Genomic DNA, 20,497 nt, shown 5'->3' on the forward strand with positions numbered 1-20,497 from the left:
TTGCTCATTTTTCATGTGGTGAGCTCAAAGACATACAACTTTTTTATATACGTAATAGACCCATGTCTCCCAAATATGCCAAAATATTTTAGTGAGCATTCATCCCGCCTCACAGGTGTGGAAGTATTGCACAGATGAGCTTTAGGTTGTCTACAATAAAAGGACACTCTTAAATGTTCAGTTTTGCTTTCTTTGCTCTGGATTGGTGGGGGGGGGGAGCCATTCAAAATGCCATCAATAAAACGCAGCATGGTTCGTTGTCCATAACAACTTGATCAACTATGGTGGTCAAACCAGACAATTGTTTTTCTGAACTCCCGGAAACCCTCCAATGAAGCAAAACTCAACATTTCAGAGTGTCCTTTTATTGTAGACAACCTAAGGCTCACCTGTGCAATATTCATGCGGTTTAATCAGCATCTTGATGTGCCACACCTTTGAGGCGGGAGGAATTCTCTCGACAAAGGAGAGGTGCTCACTAACACAGGCACAGACAGATTTGTGAACATTATTTGGGAGAAATGGGTCTATTGTGTTTATGAACAGTTTTATGTCCGAGTTCACCCCATGAAAAATGAGTGCGTAGTTCAGATTATTTCCCGAGGTCCTCTGAGTGCTTTTCAGTTGGACTGTTCAGTGCCAATAACACGCTTGTCGGGTGAATAATGAACACCTTGACATTCTAAAGTGGATGTTGCGTCTGAAGAATCAATTTACATCTGACATTCTTTCTTCATGTGACAGTGTGATTTATGTTTTGTGTGGGGGGGGGAAAAAAAGACAAGGCAGCCAGACTTTTACTTCATTTATTTTTTACAAACACATTTCACTACATGACCAATGTTTAGAAATGCGCGTTTCTTTTCGAACCGTTACCGAGTATGGGATGTGCATAGGTGCCAATCTTTTGTTTTAGTTATTTTTTTTATTTTAACTCCCTTTGCCTCGGCTGAGCTCAGTCCTTCAAACTGCTGGAATGTTTCAAAATATTTTTTATCTTAGCATCTTTTCTCCATTCGAGGTTTTACACAGGGCACAGGGAACACTGACTGATGGCTTGAATACTTGCAAATGGCCACATGCACAATAATCTCATTCAAATCTCTAACGGTGCATGGATTTATTCAGAGACAGTACGTGTCGATGCTGAAGATGTTAACCAGACATGAACAACTTGTCAAAATGGGAATGCTTTATGATTACAGAGGGTGTTTTGGAGACATTGCAGTGTCTGTGTGCTTTTACTTGGGGGTTGTAGGTCACTGACAGTGTCTTTTTATGTGTGGGACAAGGCTACATTGGATGGAAAAACGGGGGAACACGGTACTGTCTCTTTAAGAAACAAATATCTACAAAAAAAATGTTGCCTCGTAGCTAGTACAGACATGACAATATTCATTTTATTTATTTTACACAACACTATAACTAGGTCGTCTGTCGGGGCAAGGCTGCCACAGTTGTTTTTGCGCAGCGTTTTTTGAGTAGATTTCCGTCCAATGCTGTGGTCGTATTCACAGGATGCTGAGTTGTTCTCCATCAAAGTGCAGTGTAGAGAGTTCTCCCATGAGTTCTGGTATTTTTCTTTGTGTACTTGAGGAGGACACGATGTTGGCGTTAAGGTAAAAGGGCAGAGGAAGAGATGAAGGTCAGTAAACCCAGGACACAGGCACCCACTGGCTGGACGTGCACACCAGATCCACGGCCTCCTCCAGGTGCCGGATGGTCTCGTCAATTTCATTGTTGATAATAGTCTGGTCAAAGTAGTGCGCGTATGTCTTTTGGAGGATTTCAGATTCTTTTTGCAGCCGCTGAAGGGATTCATCCTATAGCAGAAAGGAATGAATACGTTTTGAATGGTTGACAGGTGGCTCCGTAGTGTTAGTTCTACTCCATTACACATCAATCAGTCATTTCCCTGTCACTTATTACTTACAGTTAGTGCTCGACACCACCTTGGCATCTGAAGAAAATGCCAAGATAAAGCATGCAGCGTGCAAAAACAAGTGTGAAGATGTGAGACATGCAAAGGAAAAGCTAAAAGCCAATGCAAAAAAAAAAAACACCATGCTATACATTAGAAGGGAAAAGGTGAGTGAGGTTTAACTTTAGATAAGTGATAGACACAATGAATTAAGCCGAGACACTGCAGGTAAATATCAAAAACTTTGGATAATTGAAAAATACCTCATAAATGTATAAACAAACATGTACCATTGCTGTGAGCGGCTCAGTCTCCTGAGACATGACTGTAACTTTACCGGGAGTGGGTACGTCTCCAGCTCGTTTCGATGGAGATGTGACTAAAGGCAGCAGGATTTGAGATTTAAACAGGGTAGGAATTTCATCCAAATCCATTCTTTGTTGAGCTGGTCATTAGGAGCATGTTTTGTACTAATGTCAATAGTATGGTCCAAAATGTTACGCAGTGTGCCTTTAATTTGACACATAAATGCATTGCAAGCTAAATCAAGGAAGGAAGTGTTGTTGATATAAAAGATGATGTTGTCGACTCCAGAGAAGGAGAAATGTGCTTTTCAGTTATCCTTTGTTACACTTTGTTTTGTTGGGCAGACAATTACTTTGCTTGCAGGTGTAGCTAATGTTTAAAGTGCTAACTGTTTAAAAAAAAACAAAAAACAAAAAGGTTTTTCCTGCAGTGTCTCATCACATAGAAAGATGGGCTGAATAAGAAAATAAAAAAGCACAAACACAATGCTCTGAGCGTACCTCATTTATTCCTGGTGTGATAGTTGGTGCAGCAATAAAAACAACATATGGCGCAAACTCGGCTGTCCGCAAAACCTTCAGGGCCTAGAACAGAAAGTAGTTTTGGTACAGTATTTGGATCTTTATTGTACATATATGATCATATACTGTAAACAAACAAACCTGGGGCTCAACGTCGAGTATGGCTATTAGCGACTGTTGGTGGATCTTGCGGATGGTCTCGAGTCGCGTGCCGTACATGGCGTCTTCGTGGCTGCCGTACTCCAGGTACTCATTGTTGCTGATGTCCTGCATCATCTGGTCGTGGGAGACGAAGTAGTAGTTCTTGCCATTCTCCTCGTCCTTCTTTGGAGGTCTGGTAGTGTCTGGAGGGGAGAGCAGCGGTATTTAAGGACTGTTTGGTGTGACGGGAATGATTTCAGTCTTACGTGGAATAGGGTAGGCGAATCTGTCGGGATGTTTTGTTATGAGGGTGTTCTTTATGTGTCTTCTGCCCACACCATGAGCGCCTGTTCAGGACACAGACAGTGAAGTGTTAACCTGCAAATAAGTCTGAGCTTAAGCTGTCGCACTCTGTGAAGCGATACTCACCTAACAAAACTAGGGTTTTCCTTTTAAAAGCAGGAAGCTTCACAACTTCTTCATACGTGACAAGATCTAGTTGGTCGAACACTAGAAACGATTGAAGCAAGATTAGAACAGAGCAGTGAGACAGTTTGTTGGTCAAAACGTGAAGGGAAAAAAAAAACAAAGAACAAAAACTTAAAACGACTATAAGGAAAGGGAAACGAAAGTTGGACAAGACATGTTCAATGACACACTAAAATTTAAAACACGAAATTCAACAGAAATTAGACCTTCAGAGTCCTTTTATCTTATTTGTCGACAGATCAGCTTTCCCGTTCAATTTTGAGATCTTGCTGTGTTATTTTGCAAATAAGCTTCAAAGTCAGTCTATTAAAATATTAAGTTGTCTTCCTTGTTGTTGTTGATTGTATACTAATTAATCTTTTAACCTCTTCCCCCCCGCCTTAACCAAGCGCATTCTCTCCAGTTTGGCTTTACCCAAATGTAAAAGCTTCTCAACTTGAGAGCAACAGTGTAACGCCTCATTTGAAAGCTTAGACCTGCATAACCTGTTTTTGTCACTTTTTGTTTAAGTTTAAGTTTAATGGTTTTGTATGCCCAATATCACAACAGAAGTCGCCTCACAGGGCTGCACCAAACATTAAAGCAATACAACAGAGCAATAAATAATAATAATAATAATAATAATAATATAATAGTTGTGTTGTTTTTCTGTCCCGTTTATTGACGCTCTTTTCTGGCCTTTTCATCGCTTTATTTTTCATTTTTTTGTTGCCTTTTCATCCTTGTTTTCGTTGCTATTTTGATGCTTTGTTCTCGGCTTTTAGATTCAGGTAAAGCCAAACTGGAGAAAATGTGCTGGGTTCAGGTGGGGGTTAAGAGGTGAACTATATACCTATAAATAAACATAATTTGAACACCCCAGTTGGATACAATCATTGTTGGTGGTCTCAGACATTTGCAGCCCTTGGCAAAGCCAGCCTACATTTGGGCTGTGAAGTGAAACACAATACCCACAAGCCTCCAGTGTTAGTGAGACTGAGCAGACGTGATTGCAGGTCTAGAGTAAGTGTTAGTTGAAGCCAGGCTGACTAGTGTCTCTGGGCAAGCGGCGCGTTACGAAAGACGTTTTTAGACTGTGGACATTTTCAGTTTTGTTTTTTGTTTCTGCTGACGAGTTCACCAGAAACAAAACCGACAACGGTACAGTGACAGTCACTGGTTGTTACTTACATGCAGAGGCCGTTCAGAAGAAGCAAGCAAGAGAGATGGACAGGAGGGTCATTACAAACACACAGTTACATAGTAGTCAAAAATGCAGCAAAATACAGCAGCATGAGGTAATGGCGCAGATGGGGGAGAAAAAAGAATTATGCACTTTCTTCCAGAAAACGATTAGCTCAGACAAACATTGCAAATACATGTAGAAAACAATAAAACAAGTGTGATTTCTGAAGTGGTTAAACCAGCCATGGTAGTCGTGTTACGAACAGAGAATAGATGACGTGGGTTGAATAAAGTTGAGACATGTTTCAAAGTTTGAAACCGGAAAGACAAACCCTTGATATACGTTTCATAATTACGCTGATGCAGCACTGTGACATCACTTAATGGGGAACAATGAGGAACTGTTGGGATCAAAGTCCCTATTGGTAAATGTTAGAAATGTCAATGATTGCAGAAAAACATTAAATATCTAACTCAAAATACACTTTTTAAACCTTGTGTGTAGGAAATTAGTCAAATAAAATCTTAAAAAAAGATATTGGTCGACATTTCCTTTATACTCCACGTCCCCATTGAAGCACGTTTTGCATCATTTACAACTAGACAGACACTGTATACATCCATGCACACTGTAAATATGGCAATATTAGTGCCTATAATGAAGCATATAGTAGTTTGTAAACTTCAGCTGCAACGTGACCCTCTGGTGCTGGGAGCTGTGCTGAGCTGGCTACAGTGAGATGTTCAGATACCTTCAGGCGTCTCAGATTCTCCGCTCAGACATAGCAGCTGCTGGGGAACATACTGTGCAGCTTTCACTACATGATACAGACACCCGAAACACCGACTCTGTGACACCAGCCCCGGCTCAAGAACTGCTCAATAGTTCCAACTTTCTACAGTAAATTTAGTATCTAATCATTATCCCATTGGTACATTTTTTAAGATGAACTCAGGCTCTGAGAACCTCAGAGTCAGGTCCCGGTAGCTGAGCATACGACAACTGACGTTTTTTACTTTCACTTTAATTTTACATGGAGTCTTTATTCTGTATTATTGTTTTTTGGTTGTTTTTTTTTACCTGTAATTGTGTCTGCTTCATACTTATTCGGCTTTTATCTGTGAAACACTTGGGATTACTTTGTGTATCTCTGCAAATAAACTCGCCTTGCCAAGAACTGTTGTATAATCACCCTTTCCTTACATTTCTTGGCCCTTCTGAAGCTGCAGCGTTATGATCATCAGCTGCTTGTGCGTAAGATTTTCATTTATTTTGGCAAAAGATTTACACCATGCCCTTCATAATCGTCCACACCCTCCTTAATTAACTTGTGCTTGAGGTCAAAGCATTGACTCTAAATGTTGAATGGATAATGAATCAGTTTTAAAATGATAAACCAGATTTTGTGACACAACACACTGCTGATTCTGATTCTTTCAGAGCTGCAGCTATAATCAGTGCAGATAAAGCTGTCAAACATTACCGAGCGTCACCGCATTTTACATGTCTCAGCGTGTTTGCTCCGAACATCACCCTCCCCGTGTTTACACTCAGGATGTGCACATGCACCATGACTTTGACCCCAGCGGCAGTAACGTGACACAGCCCAGAGCACAGCTGTGAAATGTGAGCAGTGAAAGAGAAAAAAACGCCAGCACTTTGTCTCGCTCAGAGTAAATGACTCAGATGAGGTTCCTGCAAATGTAACGTCTTTTTTGTGTCCGGGATGTGGTTGCGCTGTGTTACGTGAGCTGTGACCAGACCAGTTTGTGGTTTAAAAGCACAGGGCGTGCTCTCATGCCAATGTGTGTCACTCTGGGCTTACCTGCATTGTGCTTTGCCAAATACTTGTCTTTGTACTGTTTCTTCTTCTTGCCAAACCAGGTGCAGCTGGCCTGCTGTTCCTGCTTGGTCTTTTCCATGGCTATACAGGCCACACGCCTAAACACACACATTTATATTCAGTTTGTTTTAGCGACATAATACAGGATAACAGAAATTAATCCCATTATGAGCAAAAACATGTTCTTCACTCATTTCAATATAGAAAACACTGTCTGGTGTAGAGCAATAATTACTATTTAGATTTTAATTTATTTTAATTTTTATTTATTTTATTATTTAAAATTTGTATATCCGTTAATTACAAAAATGACATCACGTTTTTCAATATTTTTAACACATAGACATTTTCTATATATTTATTTGTTAAATTATGGTAGAAATGATGATGATTATAACTTTTTTCGCTTTAGTTGGAAGTCATGTGCTAATGATTGATTGTTAAATATGACGTGGTCTCTTTATGAAGTCAGACTTGGATAGGTCTTACTGTAGTCCAGTTTTATTCAATAAAGGACTTTGAAGGCTTAGTTAAATAAAGCCTCCAAATGTTGTATGAGTTGAGCAAACCTTCCTGTTTGAGTCAATATGAAGTTCAGTATCGATTGTTTCTATAGACTAAATAGGAAAAGAAAGCGCTAATGAGGGGCTAATATTCATGTATAACATCATTCTTACCATTCCTGCAGCTCGGGTGACGGGATGAGTCCGGCTGTACCGTTCTTTGTGTTTTCCAGTTTGCCCTGCCACCAGTTGTGGTCGTCTTTGGAGATGATCTGGATGATGTCTCCGACCCGGAAGCGGATACCAGCCTCTTTGCAGGGAATCAGCTCATCTTTGGACGGGTCGTATTCAAACTGGGCTCGGACATAGATCTGTGGAGAAAGGTTAGAGAAATTTGTAACAGACTTTACGAAGAAGTTGATTTGTTTGGAAAAGCAACAGGATTGAAGAGATGCGATCGTGGTAATGAGCGCTTGGGATGAGGATGGCACAGAGGAAAGGCCAAGAGCATCTGAACACTCTGGTATTTATGGCACAGACAATGTTTTCAAGTGTCAAATAGTTCAAAACAAAATGCTTTACCAACATCAATACAGTTCACAACTTTTGCTAATTGTAATATTGTACAGTGGATTCAGGAAGTATTCAACCGAGATCCATGTTATTATGTTGAGGTCTGAAATCTATTATTGTCTTTTTCACATAATTTTCAAAAAAAAGGTTTATTTTTTTTGTATGTAAAACTGTAGCATAGTTAGTAGTAGATATTTGTTTTTCATACCAATAGAAAATGCATATAATTTTAGAATCAGTCTGCAACAAATGAAGTAGAAACTGAAAACTCTCTGAACCCACTGCAGAGATTCCCCTAAATCTTACCTTAACAGACATTTTGTCCTTGATTGGAGGTCTGGAAACAATCTAGGATTTGAAAGCATCACACACACACATCATGCAGTGATTCGCGATTCCTCTACACAGCACTAACATGGGATGGGATGGTGGGATCGGAACAACTGGGGTGAGGTTGGCGGGATGGATGGGGCAAAGGGTAATGTCTGTTGTACAGCAGTGCCCTCTGGTGGTAGGTTATGTTACCAAGTCCATAATGTTACTTGGGCATCAATGGAAGTGGGGTAACATCATGGGGTGATACCACAGATCTATAATAAAACTCTAGATAAGATGTTGCCATTGTAATCCGTGTCTACTATTCAATGTATTGACATTTAAAGTGCATATGACAGGTTTTAATGCTTTTGGAAATATGACTTACAGATATTTAGAAGGACAACAAGTTCTAAGTTCATCAGTTGCATAATTATCATTTTATTTCAGTGAAGCAGCAGTTTTAATGAAGAAATGTTTGGCAGAAAAGTTATTTTTATTTGAATGTTTAAGCTGCTGATAGGAAGTGACATAGATAAAGGTAAAGTTTCATGGCAGTTTCACTCACTGATTGACTTAACATGGTTGGCACGGCAACAGTTTAAAGGTTTACCTTCTCTATGTCACTTCCTGTCAGTGTCCAATCAGGACGTGAAACTATAAACATCAGAAAAATGGCCAAACTAAAGAAAGCTGGATACAATCTTTAGCTGAATCTTGACAAACGTTTTGTCTAATGTGTCATAAGCACTTTAAGGACACTGTAAATCTGTATAAGTTAGAGACCAGTGCATTGCTTTTCATGTCCTGACCAAGACAGATGAACTTCTCGGTGTTTTCAGGGCTCCTTCCAACAGTATCGAAATTTTGAAAAGGTATTCAATAAAATGTTTCTCTCTCTTTTTCACATTACTTTCAATTAGAAACCGGCAACTCAGACAATCGCAAGATGGCCGCCACATTTAAAACCAGCAATAGTTGCCATTTCCCATCTAGTTTTATTATAGATCTGTGAGTGAGGCACGCAGGGAACAGAACTAGCACTTCTGTTTTTGACCTTATTTTTTGGTTGTGTTAATTTGAAACCAAATGCCTGTGCCATTAGTACCGGTGTTAGAAATTAGACCTCAACTTTCCATAACAAACACAACAATTTGATAAATCTGTTGTTACTTTTAGCTTTATTTTTGTGTGCAATAGCTGAGGTCACAGTGGATACAATAGATGGTTTTCTGAGCTGTTTTAAAGGTGCGTAAATGTTGGAAAGGGTCAGAAAAGGGTCAAAGACAGACACGACACACAGGTCTAGATCGAGGGGAGTGAGAAAGCTAAGCACTAATGTTTACCTGTCGTCCCTTGGGCTGAATGGTAGAAGGCAGGTCCTGTGAAAATAAACCATTTACAAAGAAATGTAGTTTAATTTTATGTTTGACCACCACAATAAAGAAACAATAAACTACTCATTATGGACTCATTATGTGCAATAAAATAAGACTTTAATTACAATATAACCCCGATTGCAAAATGTATACGAGTCTTAGGAAAAAAAGCAAACTGGAATGAAAATACCTTTATACAAATGCAAGAGAATAGATGGACTGGTTTTACTTCTGTTAAGGCAAAACAAGCAGCGAAAAGCAAAGCAGAAGCAGCTGCAGAGTCTGAGGCGAAGGATGCCGCAGTTTAGGAGCGTCCACTGCACCGCTGCTCTGGTGCAGCAGGAAAAAAGTGCACACCAATTTTAACTGAGATATCGGACACAGTGGCTCAAACTGATGAATAGAAGGACCTTTCCATCCATCTACTGAGATACAATCATGTCCAAAGTCTGGCTCCAGTTTAGTACTAGGGCTGCACGTTATGAGGACGAAGCTGCATAATTCATGCTATATATTTCGTCACCTAATATTGCAATGACGGTAAGTTGCCAATATATTGTGCAGCCCTTCTTTTTCGTTTTGCTTTGTGCATGAATAATAGTTCTTTAAAAATGTTCAGACTGAGCCCTCGTCCAGACTTGTTTTTGGACACAACTGTTGTCACTGTTTTAATTACCGCTTAATCTGTAACCAGCCGACGGTCTTACAAGGGAATAAAACCCACAGACAAAAAGGAAAATGAGCTCCGGTACGAAGGTGGATGCTTGAGGTCCAGTCTGTGGGAGCAGTGAGGGGGCAATGTGGGGGGGGGGGGGGGGTCGTCCTTACCAATATTGAACTGTTAATGCTGGAGTGGCCGTTAGCGGGAGACTGCCTGGAGGTGTTTGGGGACTCTTTCTGTAATAAGACACACAGATGAGCAGGGCACGGCCACACATTCACTTTGGGGCTGTACCGTTTGGGGAAAACAGGTCATTGAAATTCATCAGACTTTTCTTACAACGAGACATGGCTATTGATTAGATCTGCATTTATCAATTAAAAATTAGGATTCAGCTCATAGTATATATTTTTAACATTTCTAGTAGCATTATTTGAGAGAAGACTGAAACAGAAATTATGCAGGAATCATATACATTTGAAGAGGTATACAATATAATAAGCAAGTTTCACACATAATAGCAAGACTTTAAGAAAGGGGGAAACTAAATAATTGCAGCCATTGACGTTTGCTCAAATCGTCTCTCTCAATTCTGCTGGATTGTGGGTAAGGGCCAGAGAGCTGATCTACGACGGCGGCGTGTCTATATGACCACAGGGGGGCAGCAGATTGGCGCGGGACCAGTCATGAGATCATCATCTCTAACAGTGAAGCTGTACTTGGAGTTTAATTTGTCTGAGGTCACGAAGCATGAATGAGCCCATACACAAGATAGAGCTAGTGACTTATATTAATTATCTTTGCAAACTATAGATGCTCTTATATAAACAACTGTGGATTTTTAATAAGGGCTGTGACTCGCTCAAAGAGTAAGTGTTCACTAATGTGTGATCTCTCTTACTGTAATTTAATAGGCTGCGATGACGTTCTAGATTTTGATGACGCCATAATCTCAGATACCATACACACGGTTTTTGAATCTACAAACAGAAAATCTACAAATGTCTGTCTTGATGATTCTTTTTGAGGGACCGGCCATATTATTATTTGGGCTGAAAGCCCCTTCAACAGGTCATCACTACACACATGTTTTTACTAGTTTTAGACACGTTCATGAGAAAATGATTAGACGTTACTTCATATTGGCATGTTACTTAGTTTGTGCTGACAAAGAGGATGTCAAACTTTGTTTTTGTTTCATGTAGATAGGACCAGTTATTGACACTGTGCATAACTTCAAATCATAACAACGCCGCCCAAGAAGTGACTTCCTGTTACAAGAATACAATTAAAGACACATACTTTAAGTGTTTGGTCTGTTAATAGTTAGGCTTTGGTGTGCTGGATTGAAACAGGAGGTCACTTCTTGGGCAGCGTTGTTATGCACAAAGTCAATTACACAGATATGAAGCATAAACCAATCTAAAGGTCTGTGTTGACAAAGATATGAATTGTTGTCCTAGTAAAAATAAAAACATATTGTGGCATTAGGATCACACAGAAAGGTGTGGCATATCCCACTGAGACGATGGGGGAAAGAGGGAGGGATGTTCCGGTATCTTGGTTTTGAAATTGGTGTGCTGAGCGTCTTACCCGGCATCAGCAAGACACAGCAAGTATTAGGGGACACACACACACACACACACACACAATCTTGTACTTCTATCTTAGTGAGGACACTCGTGGACATAATGTATTACCCAGACACTAACCCTGAACCCTAAGCCCCTAACCCTAACCTTAATCCTAACCTTAATCTTGTCCTCACTTTTCAAAAATGTCCTCACTCTGTGGGCATAAGGGGAGGATCTTCACCGTAGACTCGGCCCTTGCGTGACGTGTAGTTCATTCATAGCCGAGCAGCTCCAATGCTAAAAGTCCGGCCCTCATTAGTATACGAGATTTCTAAAAATGTTCTTACGAAAACCAGCTTGGTCTCCTTAATTGTGCCTAACCCAGCGTTATCACTATATCTAGCTGTAGAAAGTTGAAAAAAAAAAAGGAACCAGGCTTTACAGTTGTTTAGAACGTGTCTTAAGTCCAATGCTATGCAATGTAAAACTAGCTTGTTCTGCCGCCACTATATGGAGGTACTGCAGCAATGGCGGCCAATGGCGGCCCCTAGCATCATTGTCGTGAATCTCTGCTACAAGCGGCCATTGTTAAAAACTCAAACTGGTCCTCACAATGTACAAGTACAAGAACACACACACACACACATACAGACACACAGACATACAGACACACCATGAACCTGGGTTACACACACGCGGTCGCCCCAGCCAGCAGTCTGTTAGTGACAAGATCAGCGAAGAAACAAGGCAAAGAAGGAACACACTGTACCTCGCAAGAGCCTTGACTCCGGTAACTTGGCACAATTTTAAATGTGATGCTGCCTCTCATCTCCCTCTGTGGACAAAGACAGACATTGTTTTATCTAGTGGTTTACTCTGATAATAATTATAATCTCAAAACATTTTAAAGTAAATATTTGTATCTTAAAAGTTGAAATGTTAAATGCAGAGGGAAAAAGCCTGTGGAAAGAAACGTGCTTATATGACGTGGCCCTAAGGGTAATTGCACACCCTCCATGGTGTGCAATGACATGACGTTGATTTAAATGACTGATCTGTAAAGTGTAAACTACACCTAAAATGAGAGCGCGCTGCATGAAACAGTCCAACTCGGAAATAACAAACTTACCAGCATCTTTTGCAGCTGCTCAACCGTCTGATTGGCCACACTGATGCCATTGATCTCCCTGATCTCATCTCCAACGTGCAGCGTTCCTGAAATAAGGAGACAGTGATAAATGGAGGCCTGACAAAACTCCTCTTCCTTCCCCACACTCTCCCCCCTCCAGTGCCCTGCTCTGATTACACAGAGTGCTTCACCACTACACAAATTGAATGACACCAACCAGTGGGTATTCATTTAAACAATCCAAATGAAAACTGATCAGGTGTTAAATAGGAATTGGTGGGGAAGTGAAATCTATTTCAGAAGTTGAAACAAACAGAAAAATGTGCATTTTGGGGTTGTGTACATAACACAAAATGCAAAGCTTATCCTATTTATTCCATTTTGGATCATTACGACTATAGCAACTAAATATTACTTGCCGTTTCAGGCCCTTCTAAATGACGTGTGTGTGCCTTGTTTATAATAACACTATAAAGAAAGAGTTTGGCCTCTACCTTGTCGATGGATCATCCCTCCGTGCATTATTCTGGCCACAATGCAGTGATTTGAATCGTTCATTTTGAGCGTGATGCCCTGCACAAACAAAGTAAAGATTAAAGACACATTGTGGAATTTTCCAGGTTATTGCTACGTCACAAAAACAGAAAAACAAAACAGACGCCATTGGGATTAGGCGACCTCTAAATTATAGTATGATAAGTTCGTGTACCATGGGCTCGTCTGTGTTCTTCTGGAACTGCACCAGCCGCACTCGGGTCACGTTCTCCAGGTCCATGTCTCCGTTGGTGCTCTCGGGCGAGTCCCCGTTTAGGTACGGCGAGGTCGGGGGCGGAGTCACTCTGAGGGCCTCATCACTGTACACCTCGTGGGCCACTACGTCATGAGCCTGAAGCAAAGCCTGGACAATCAGAGAGGAAAGCCTGTGAGCCCAAATCTAATGCAGGATAGCTGAAGAGCATACGGCAAGTTTTCAATTGATACATCCATACTCAGTGGTGGTAAGCTACTATTGTAGACTGACGGAAGCGAGGCTGCCAATCTGTGCCATCGGCCCATCCGACCACCACCAACCACTTACTCATCCTGGCCTATTGTACATGTTGTTAGTGATAGGGGAAACCGTAGTACCTGGAGGAAACTTACGCAGACACGTGCAATTATGATCTGTGGTTGTGATCCGTACAGGTGGGAATCGAACCCAGGACCTTCTAGCTGTGAAGCACGAGCACTAACCCTTGTACCACTGTACCGTATTGATCTGTGGTTGTGATCTGTTGCTCAGGGCTAAGTTCAGCAACACCATGTGCCCGCAGAGTGAGATCAGCTGAAAACCTAAAGATCCTGAATGACCAGGTTATTCCGATAATGAATTTCTTTTTTCCCTGATGGCACAGGTGCATTCCAAGATGACAATGCCAGGATTCATCGAGCTCACATTGTGAACGAGTGGTTCAAAGCATGAGGCATTATTTTCACACACGGATTGTCCACTGCAGAGTCCAGATCCTTTGAGGTGTGCTGGAGAAGGCTTTTGCGCAGTGGTCACACTCTCCCACCATCAATACAAAAATAACTCAACACTGCATCTGAATGCCACGGCGAATGCACACTGTAATCAAAGCTAAAGGCAGTCCAATAAAATTCTGTATTAGAGTGTGTGACCTGTTTTTTGTGGTAGTCTTTTTTTTTTGGGTCAGGCAGTGTATTAGTCATAGTTTTACACCAGTGAAGTAGCAATTTTATGAGGAAAAGTCTCACTCATGACCCATTGGTACATTATAGTTACATGGCAATAATCAGAGACACTGAGAGCTTTTGGTGGGATATAAACCGAATGGCCAATTAATCAAAGTGTTGAACCATTCCCTCGTTCAGTCCCCAGGGAAATTTAAAGCCACCTGTACCAATTTGTGCGGGTGTTTGGGTGGGAAGCAGCCAGAAAGATCCCAAACTTTAAACAGCAATCCAAAAACTTCCTAAGATGATAAATAATGTACCGCATGTCTGAAGCGATCTCGATTTGTCTAATGTTACCAGTGAGCCGTTTTCTCCAAATTCAAACCAAGTGAAAACAGTTAAAAGGGACGACTACAACCAGTCTGTCATTATCTGGGATCGAAATGGGTAAGAAGTGTCTCGTTGCAGCAGAGCCCACCAGCGCTCACACCACTAACACTTGAATGGCAATTCAACAAATTGGTCTGAACGTGAAAGGACAGCGATCAAGCTCTCACTAAAGACGCTTGTCAGTCTGTCCCACGAGTGCCACCTCCACACTGGAACGCACAACGCCCCGCCCAATCATCAGAGGTACAGAGAGCAGCACATCAGAGAGGTGCACACATAAAGGCAGTGGCAAGTCTCTCCTACTCCCATGTCAGGCTGCATCAAGCACCAAAGAGAAGCTGATGCTCGCAGGCACACAGGAAGTCACGGCTGTGTGAGCTAACAGCGGTGCACGGGGAGATACTGTCCCCTAATGAGGACAGGGTTACAGGGTTAACTGAACCCCTCTGTGCTCAGAGGCTTTGCCAGAGTTAACACAAGGTACTACGAGGAAAAGGGAAGCTGTAAGACAGAAATTTGGGTGATGGCATAATCAGCTTTTCAGAGCAATCTCCCAAAGAGCTTTATTGAATTACTGCACTAGGTTGTGTATGTGTATATAAAATCACCACACAGATCCATTTGCAAATTTCATGAACATGAACATGAACACTTGAGGGGAGATTGGAATAGGAGCCTCTAAACTAAGACAAGAATCCCATCCATTTTAGGACAAGTGTGTAGAGTCGAAACAACACGGTAAGCAAATTTTAGGCACAAACCTAAGGATTTTTTTTTAAATATTTGCCAAAGATATTGTGCTGCAACACATTTGTATGTATGTTTGCTGAAACACATATGTCTTAGAAAAGTGACTTCAGTTCACAAGGTAGTGGCTGTTCCAGTGCTTTCTTTATAATTGCAATATGTAAGGGCTTTGTCTATCAGTTGATTTTTGTTGTTGTTGTTGTTGTTTGGTGGGAAGTATTTGTTTCGCTCCTGGTTTTCCAACACGGTGCACTCTGCCACAAGGCAAAACATTCATGACAGTATAATACCTATTCCTGAGACGAAAAGTGCTTTTTAACAAAAAAAAAAAGCCAATAATATTCCTGTAAACAAATGTGATAGTCTCTGGAGTCTTCTGCTGTTGACTCTGGCCTACAGTCAGAGGAATGTGGGCGGGACGGTGCCTTTCTGTGAGTTTACACTGTTCTGGCACCGAAGGATCCACACTCCAGTCATATTAAACATGATTTAGTGCAAAACCCACAATCCGGGACTATCCACTCCACGAACCTGCTCCACAAGCATTTCACTGCTCTGCTGATTATGTTATCACTTGTCTTTGATAAACTCTTCACTTTTTCAGCTCGTCAAGGTGAAACTGAGTGGGCCATTGATCAGGGATGCGCTAATGTGACGGGATTAGAAAAGAGAGAGATGACTGCCATTTATTGTGCAATATTGTTTCTTTATTTTCTAAAATAAAAATGGGATGTTGCCATTAACCAAGTTAGTGACAAAGGAGCTCAAATTATCTATCAAAACAAATGACTGTTGGTCTCACTCGTCAGTACAAACACTTGATATTTATCAGTATTGGTATAAAAGTTCAGGGTTTCCCATTAAAAGACTGTGATGCCTTAGTATGGTCTAATTATCTACACATTGTCTAAAACCAGAGTTGGGTAAGTTACTTTAAAACTGTAATATATTCTGTATTAGTAGTTACAGCTATAAAAATGTAATATGTTTGTATTACACATTACTGTTTAAAAAATGTAGCTGCGATACACTACTTTGAGTTACTTTTGGCAAAATATATACTGAAAATAGTAATAATGCCATCAAGCATTTTCCTTGTCTTTCCCCCATTCTCCCTGCAGATCTTGTACACCAGTGTCCGTTTGTGGGGAGTTTGGCTTTTTTCGTTCATACATTTAAATGCACTTGTAACTCGAGTTACTTGAATTGCAATAACTAATATATTCCGGTATTTTGTGCAAGTAATATGTTACATTCCTCAGTTACTGAAAAAAGTAGTAACTCGTTACTTTTGTAGTACGTTACCGCCAACACTGTCTAATTACATAATAGGCCAAGTCCACACATAAGGTCGTCAAAGCAGTGTGCAAAAACTGAATTTGCCAACTTAATGCGACTCCTACCATTAACCTCTTGCACTCACCATGAAGTGTGGTTGTGTCAGTATCCTCCGCAGCTCCTTGGCCTCGTGGTTCTCTGGGTAGCACGAGATCTCCTCCAGCACCTGAGACAGAGCCGAGAGGGTTCAGGTTAGTGCTTCTTCTTTCAGGCCCCTGCACTGTCCTGCCGCTGGGAATTCACCAGACCACTTCAGCCACCTCTCTGCTCCCGCTCTTAACTCCTAAACCGCCTCCCTCGTCTCATCGGGCCAATGTGAAAACACCGCTGGACGCAGGTCAGGAAAAAACCTCAAGAATCTGGTGAAAGTGTGAGCCCCTCCCCCTTTTGGGTTTGACAACAGCAGCTCATGTCAGCTCCAGTTATGTGGAGCCTCGATGCTGAATGTGGCATTGTGGAGATTAGGGCCTCTCAGGGGAATTTACTTGAGCGAACCTGCTCTCCGTCAAAGTTTTTTCATCCATATTTTAATCATCAGGCTGTGCAATTCAAGATATAACTTTGATTTGATTGCAAGTATTTGTGCAGTCCCACTGTAATTAGACTTAGAGTTTTGACATAATTGTATTGAAAAAAGAATTGTGTAACTATTAATTGTTTGATCTTCACAATTATTGGGCCAACATGGCTTCCTTCAGTGCTGCAAGACGCAAAAAGTAATTATATTACATAAGCACAGAAAGGTTATGACCCCAACAATAACAAAACATTACACTGGATACTTCTTGTGAAAACAGCGTCTAAGCTAAAGCAAAACTGGCCCCTGGTCTTTTGATTGTGTTTTATTAACGCGTTTCAGTTACCACACAAGCTGAGAGTAGAGTAAAGAGTAGTTATTATTACAGACAAATTGTCACCCAACATCATCCCTTCATGAAATGATACTTCATGACAAACAAGTTTTAGCTTTTACGTGAACTTGTTCCCACTCAGAACGTTGGCGCATGAGGTTTCAGCCGACTCGACTGATCCTGTGATTACTGTAGGCAATGGTGTGATGATGAGGTCTTGGCTCTTACATATTCCAGATGTTTCAAAGCGCCACTTGCTCCATCTTGGGAGGGCCTCTTCAAACAGAGGGAGACACAGGAACAATGATTACACAAGCTTTTGACTCAAGGGGAAAGGCCAGAGGTGACAGCGGATGGGAGACTCCACCCTCAAATTCAATCAGTGTATTAGTGAGGGAGTAGGATTAGTATTTATAGCCATTAGCCGAGAATACAAGATTTAGACTTAGAAATTGAATTAGTGCAGAGAGAAGTTAAAAGCGCTTTGACACACAAGTTTAGAATGAGCCCAAAACCTCAGAGTCTTAGTCAGCCGTATTTTAGTAATAGGACAGGAAAAATGACTACAGTACATCAATGCAGGTGGAAAGAGAAGGGTAGCCTAGATGTAAAAGCTATTTTTACTTTGTTTGCACGTAACCCAAGTCCAATTATACTTGTATTAAACCTCCTCAGATAACTGAAGTAAGTTTAGTTGTGAATTTCAGAACTACACTTTGTCACTCATATTAAAAACAACTCAGAACAAAGGGGCCGTTTTATCTCTCACTACCGGTTTATTGCACTCGAATTCTGAAATGTTGACATCAAAAGGACTCTCACCAGGCTCACCCATCAATGCAATTATATCAATAAGTGAGAATTAAGTGGCTACGAACAGCAATGTAAATGATTATTTTCCCCCTTTTTTCCCCAAATGACATACTATGAGTGTGTGATTTTCTTCCAAAAGCAGACAGCAAACAACAGTTGTATGAATGTCTGTGGCTCATGTCCCGTACTTTTGCTTCTACTTAATGCTCCTCTGTTTTGATACAGTGTTTTGCATTGGCACTTCAGGACCGCCCTGACACGTTGTATGGTTTGGCTAAAAGTTAAAACCTAAACTCTTAATCCATCTTCAAGAAGAAAAACAACTTAAGTGAGTCTTTATGGAGACGTTAAGCAAAACCTGGGTTAATTTTCCAGGCCTGACAAAAACATATAAGCTACTTTCATTGGCCTAAATTTAAGATGCCTTTCTTTTTTTCCCCCACAAACCGCTATTTAATTGCTCCTGAAACCAACAAAGCACACAGTAAACATCACAACATTTTTCATGGCCTGAGACAATGCACTGCACTCATACCACTACAAACAGTGGCTCTTGTTACGCAGTGGTTGGTGTAATTGCTGCAGCGAGAGGTAAATACTGTTGGCGAGTCTCACAAATAGCTGCCGCAAAACCCAGGAAACCAAAAACCTGGACTGTTAAATCAGTAACCAACACCAACCACAGTCGACACCCCTGGTGTCATTGGTCGACAATAAGAAAACGACACTTTGAAACATAGGTTTTATGAAACTGACTGTGTATAGGCACTGCAGAAATAGTAAACAAAGAGGAAGTAAACAAACCCCAAGTGGTTTCTCGTTCCTTATTGTTCCTGTGAATTACATATGCTTGTTTCAGGAATGCGTACAGCTTTGTCAGATGGAGAAGCAATTGAAGATTGGACAATTTAGACTCTTGCTTCTGTGTTAGTGATCAATAGCAATGCTCTATAATTAGACGTGAACAGCGGTCTGTTGTTGTGTTTACAATACACTGTTATACAGTTTACTCTACTTCAAGAAATAATGTTGTGTACCCCAGCTTTAGTCTGAACATTTCAACTAAAGATCATTTTTAATAGGCTTGTGGTTATTGGTAAAAGGTTGTACTACAAGTTTGACAGAGAAGTGAGAAGCAAATGAATCCACAGCAGTGAAACATTGAGAGGAAAAGGTTCAAGTAAAGCTGAAGTGGTTAGTTTAAGAAAAGGGAAGTATTGGGTTATTATATCTTTAATTAAGGTTGCTACTCACCTCTTTGGCTCTCTGCACTCCATCACTGGGAGGGTTTCGGATCAGCGGGGAGGACCTGCTGTTGATCTTATCGTAGAGCTGCAACAACACAAACAAGTCTCAAACTCACACAGAAACAAAATGCTGCTTCGATGTAAAATATGTAATTCTATTTTTACTTGAACATTAGAAAAGAAAAAAGGACAAAAATACAGTATCTCTATAGGCAAGTGGGTGGGACTGCTGCACATGTGGCACAGCAATATTCTGCATTGCATTGTGGGCTCAAAAAATCCTGTCCTGTCTAATAAAGCCTATGACCCCTCAAAAATCCTTAACCCTTTAAATCTCGCCTTAACCGAGCACATTATCTCCAGTTTGGAAACCAAATGTAAAAGTCACACTGGAGAGAAAAAGCAACAAAAACGTGACAAAAACATGAAGAGAAAGGGACAAAAACATGAAGGAAAAAGTGACAAAAACATGACATAAACTTAGATGATGAAAACATGAAGAAAAAGTGATGAATAAGTGACAAAAACATGAAGAAAAAGTGACAAAACCATGAAGAAAAGTGATGAAAAAGTGACAAAAACATGATGAAAAAGTGACAAAAACATGATGAAAAAGTGACAAAAAAACATTAAAAAGTAACAACGCTGCAACAATATGTGGAAAAAGATCAGTTTAGATCAGTTCTGTAGGTCTTAGCATTCAAATGAGGCGTTTAGATTTGGGTAAAGCCGAACTGGAGAAAATGCGCTTGGTTAAGGCGGGGGGTTAAGAGCATTAATGCACAGGGTTCAGCGAAGGCGGAGAGTAATTAAAGTTTTACGCTTGTGTGACCCAATGCAAATGATCCCGTGACCTACATTCGGGTGCCAGTCCACCCGTTGAGAACCACGAATCAAGAGTAAACGAACTACAT

The 20,497-nt window shown here is 40.8% G+C and overlaps 1 protein-coding gene across 13 annotated transcripts in view; it reads right to left on the reverse strand.

The window, feature by feature from the left end:
* Positions 1 to 790: 790 nt before the first annotated feature.
* Positions 791 to 20,497, reverse strand: part of caska (calcium/calmodulin-dependent serine protein kinase a) — a 104,772-nt gene continuing 85,065 nt past the window's right edge. For 2 of the 13 annotated variants that reach the window (XM_079562482.1, XM_079562476.1), the window contains 17 exons: positions 19,591 to 19,668; positions 17,752 to 17,799; positions 16,758 to 16,838; positions 13,230 to 13,418; positions 13,015 to 13,093; positions 12,521 to 12,606; positions 12,161 to 12,226; positions 9,985 to 10,053; positions 9,124 to 9,159; positions 7,769 to 7,810; positions 7,064 to 7,260; positions 6,369 to 6,484; positions 3,319 to 3,399; positions 3,156 to 3,236; positions 2,890 to 3,092; positions 2,728 to 2,811; positions 791 to 1,823 (listed from right to left, as the gene is read on the reverse strand). In XM_079562482.1, coding sequence (XP_079418608.1) covers positions 1,647 to 1,823; positions 2,728 to 2,811; positions 2,890 to 3,092; positions 3,156 to 3,236; positions 3,319 to 3,399; positions 6,369 to 6,484; positions 7,064 to 7,260; positions 7,769 to 7,810; positions 9,124 to 9,159; positions 9,985 to 10,053; positions 12,161 to 12,226; positions 12,521 to 12,606; positions 13,015 to 13,093; positions 13,230 to 13,418; positions 16,758 to 16,838; positions 17,752 to 17,799; positions 19,591 to 19,668 — 1,713 coding nt within the window. In that variant the 3' untranslated portion in view covers positions 791 to 1,646. The remainder of the gene's footprint in view (positions 1,824 to 2,727; positions 2,812 to 2,889; positions 3,093 to 3,155; positions 3,237 to 3,318; positions 3,400 to 6,368; positions 6,485 to 7,063; positions 7,261 to 7,768; positions 7,811 to 9,123; positions 9,160 to 9,984; positions 10,054 to 12,160; positions 12,227 to 12,520; positions 12,607 to 13,014; positions 13,094 to 13,229; positions 13,419 to 16,757; positions 16,839 to 17,751; positions 17,800 to 19,590; positions 19,669 to 20,497) is intronic. The other 11 variants (XM_079562485.1, XM_079562484.1, XM_079562477.1 and 8 more) reach the window with 9 other exon arrangements.

Source organism: Gobius niger (genome assembly GCF_951799975.1).
Source record: "Gobius niger genome assembly, chromosome: 9".
NCBI lineage: Eukaryota > Metazoa > Chordata > Actinopteri > Gobiiformes > Gobiidae > Gobius > Gobius niger.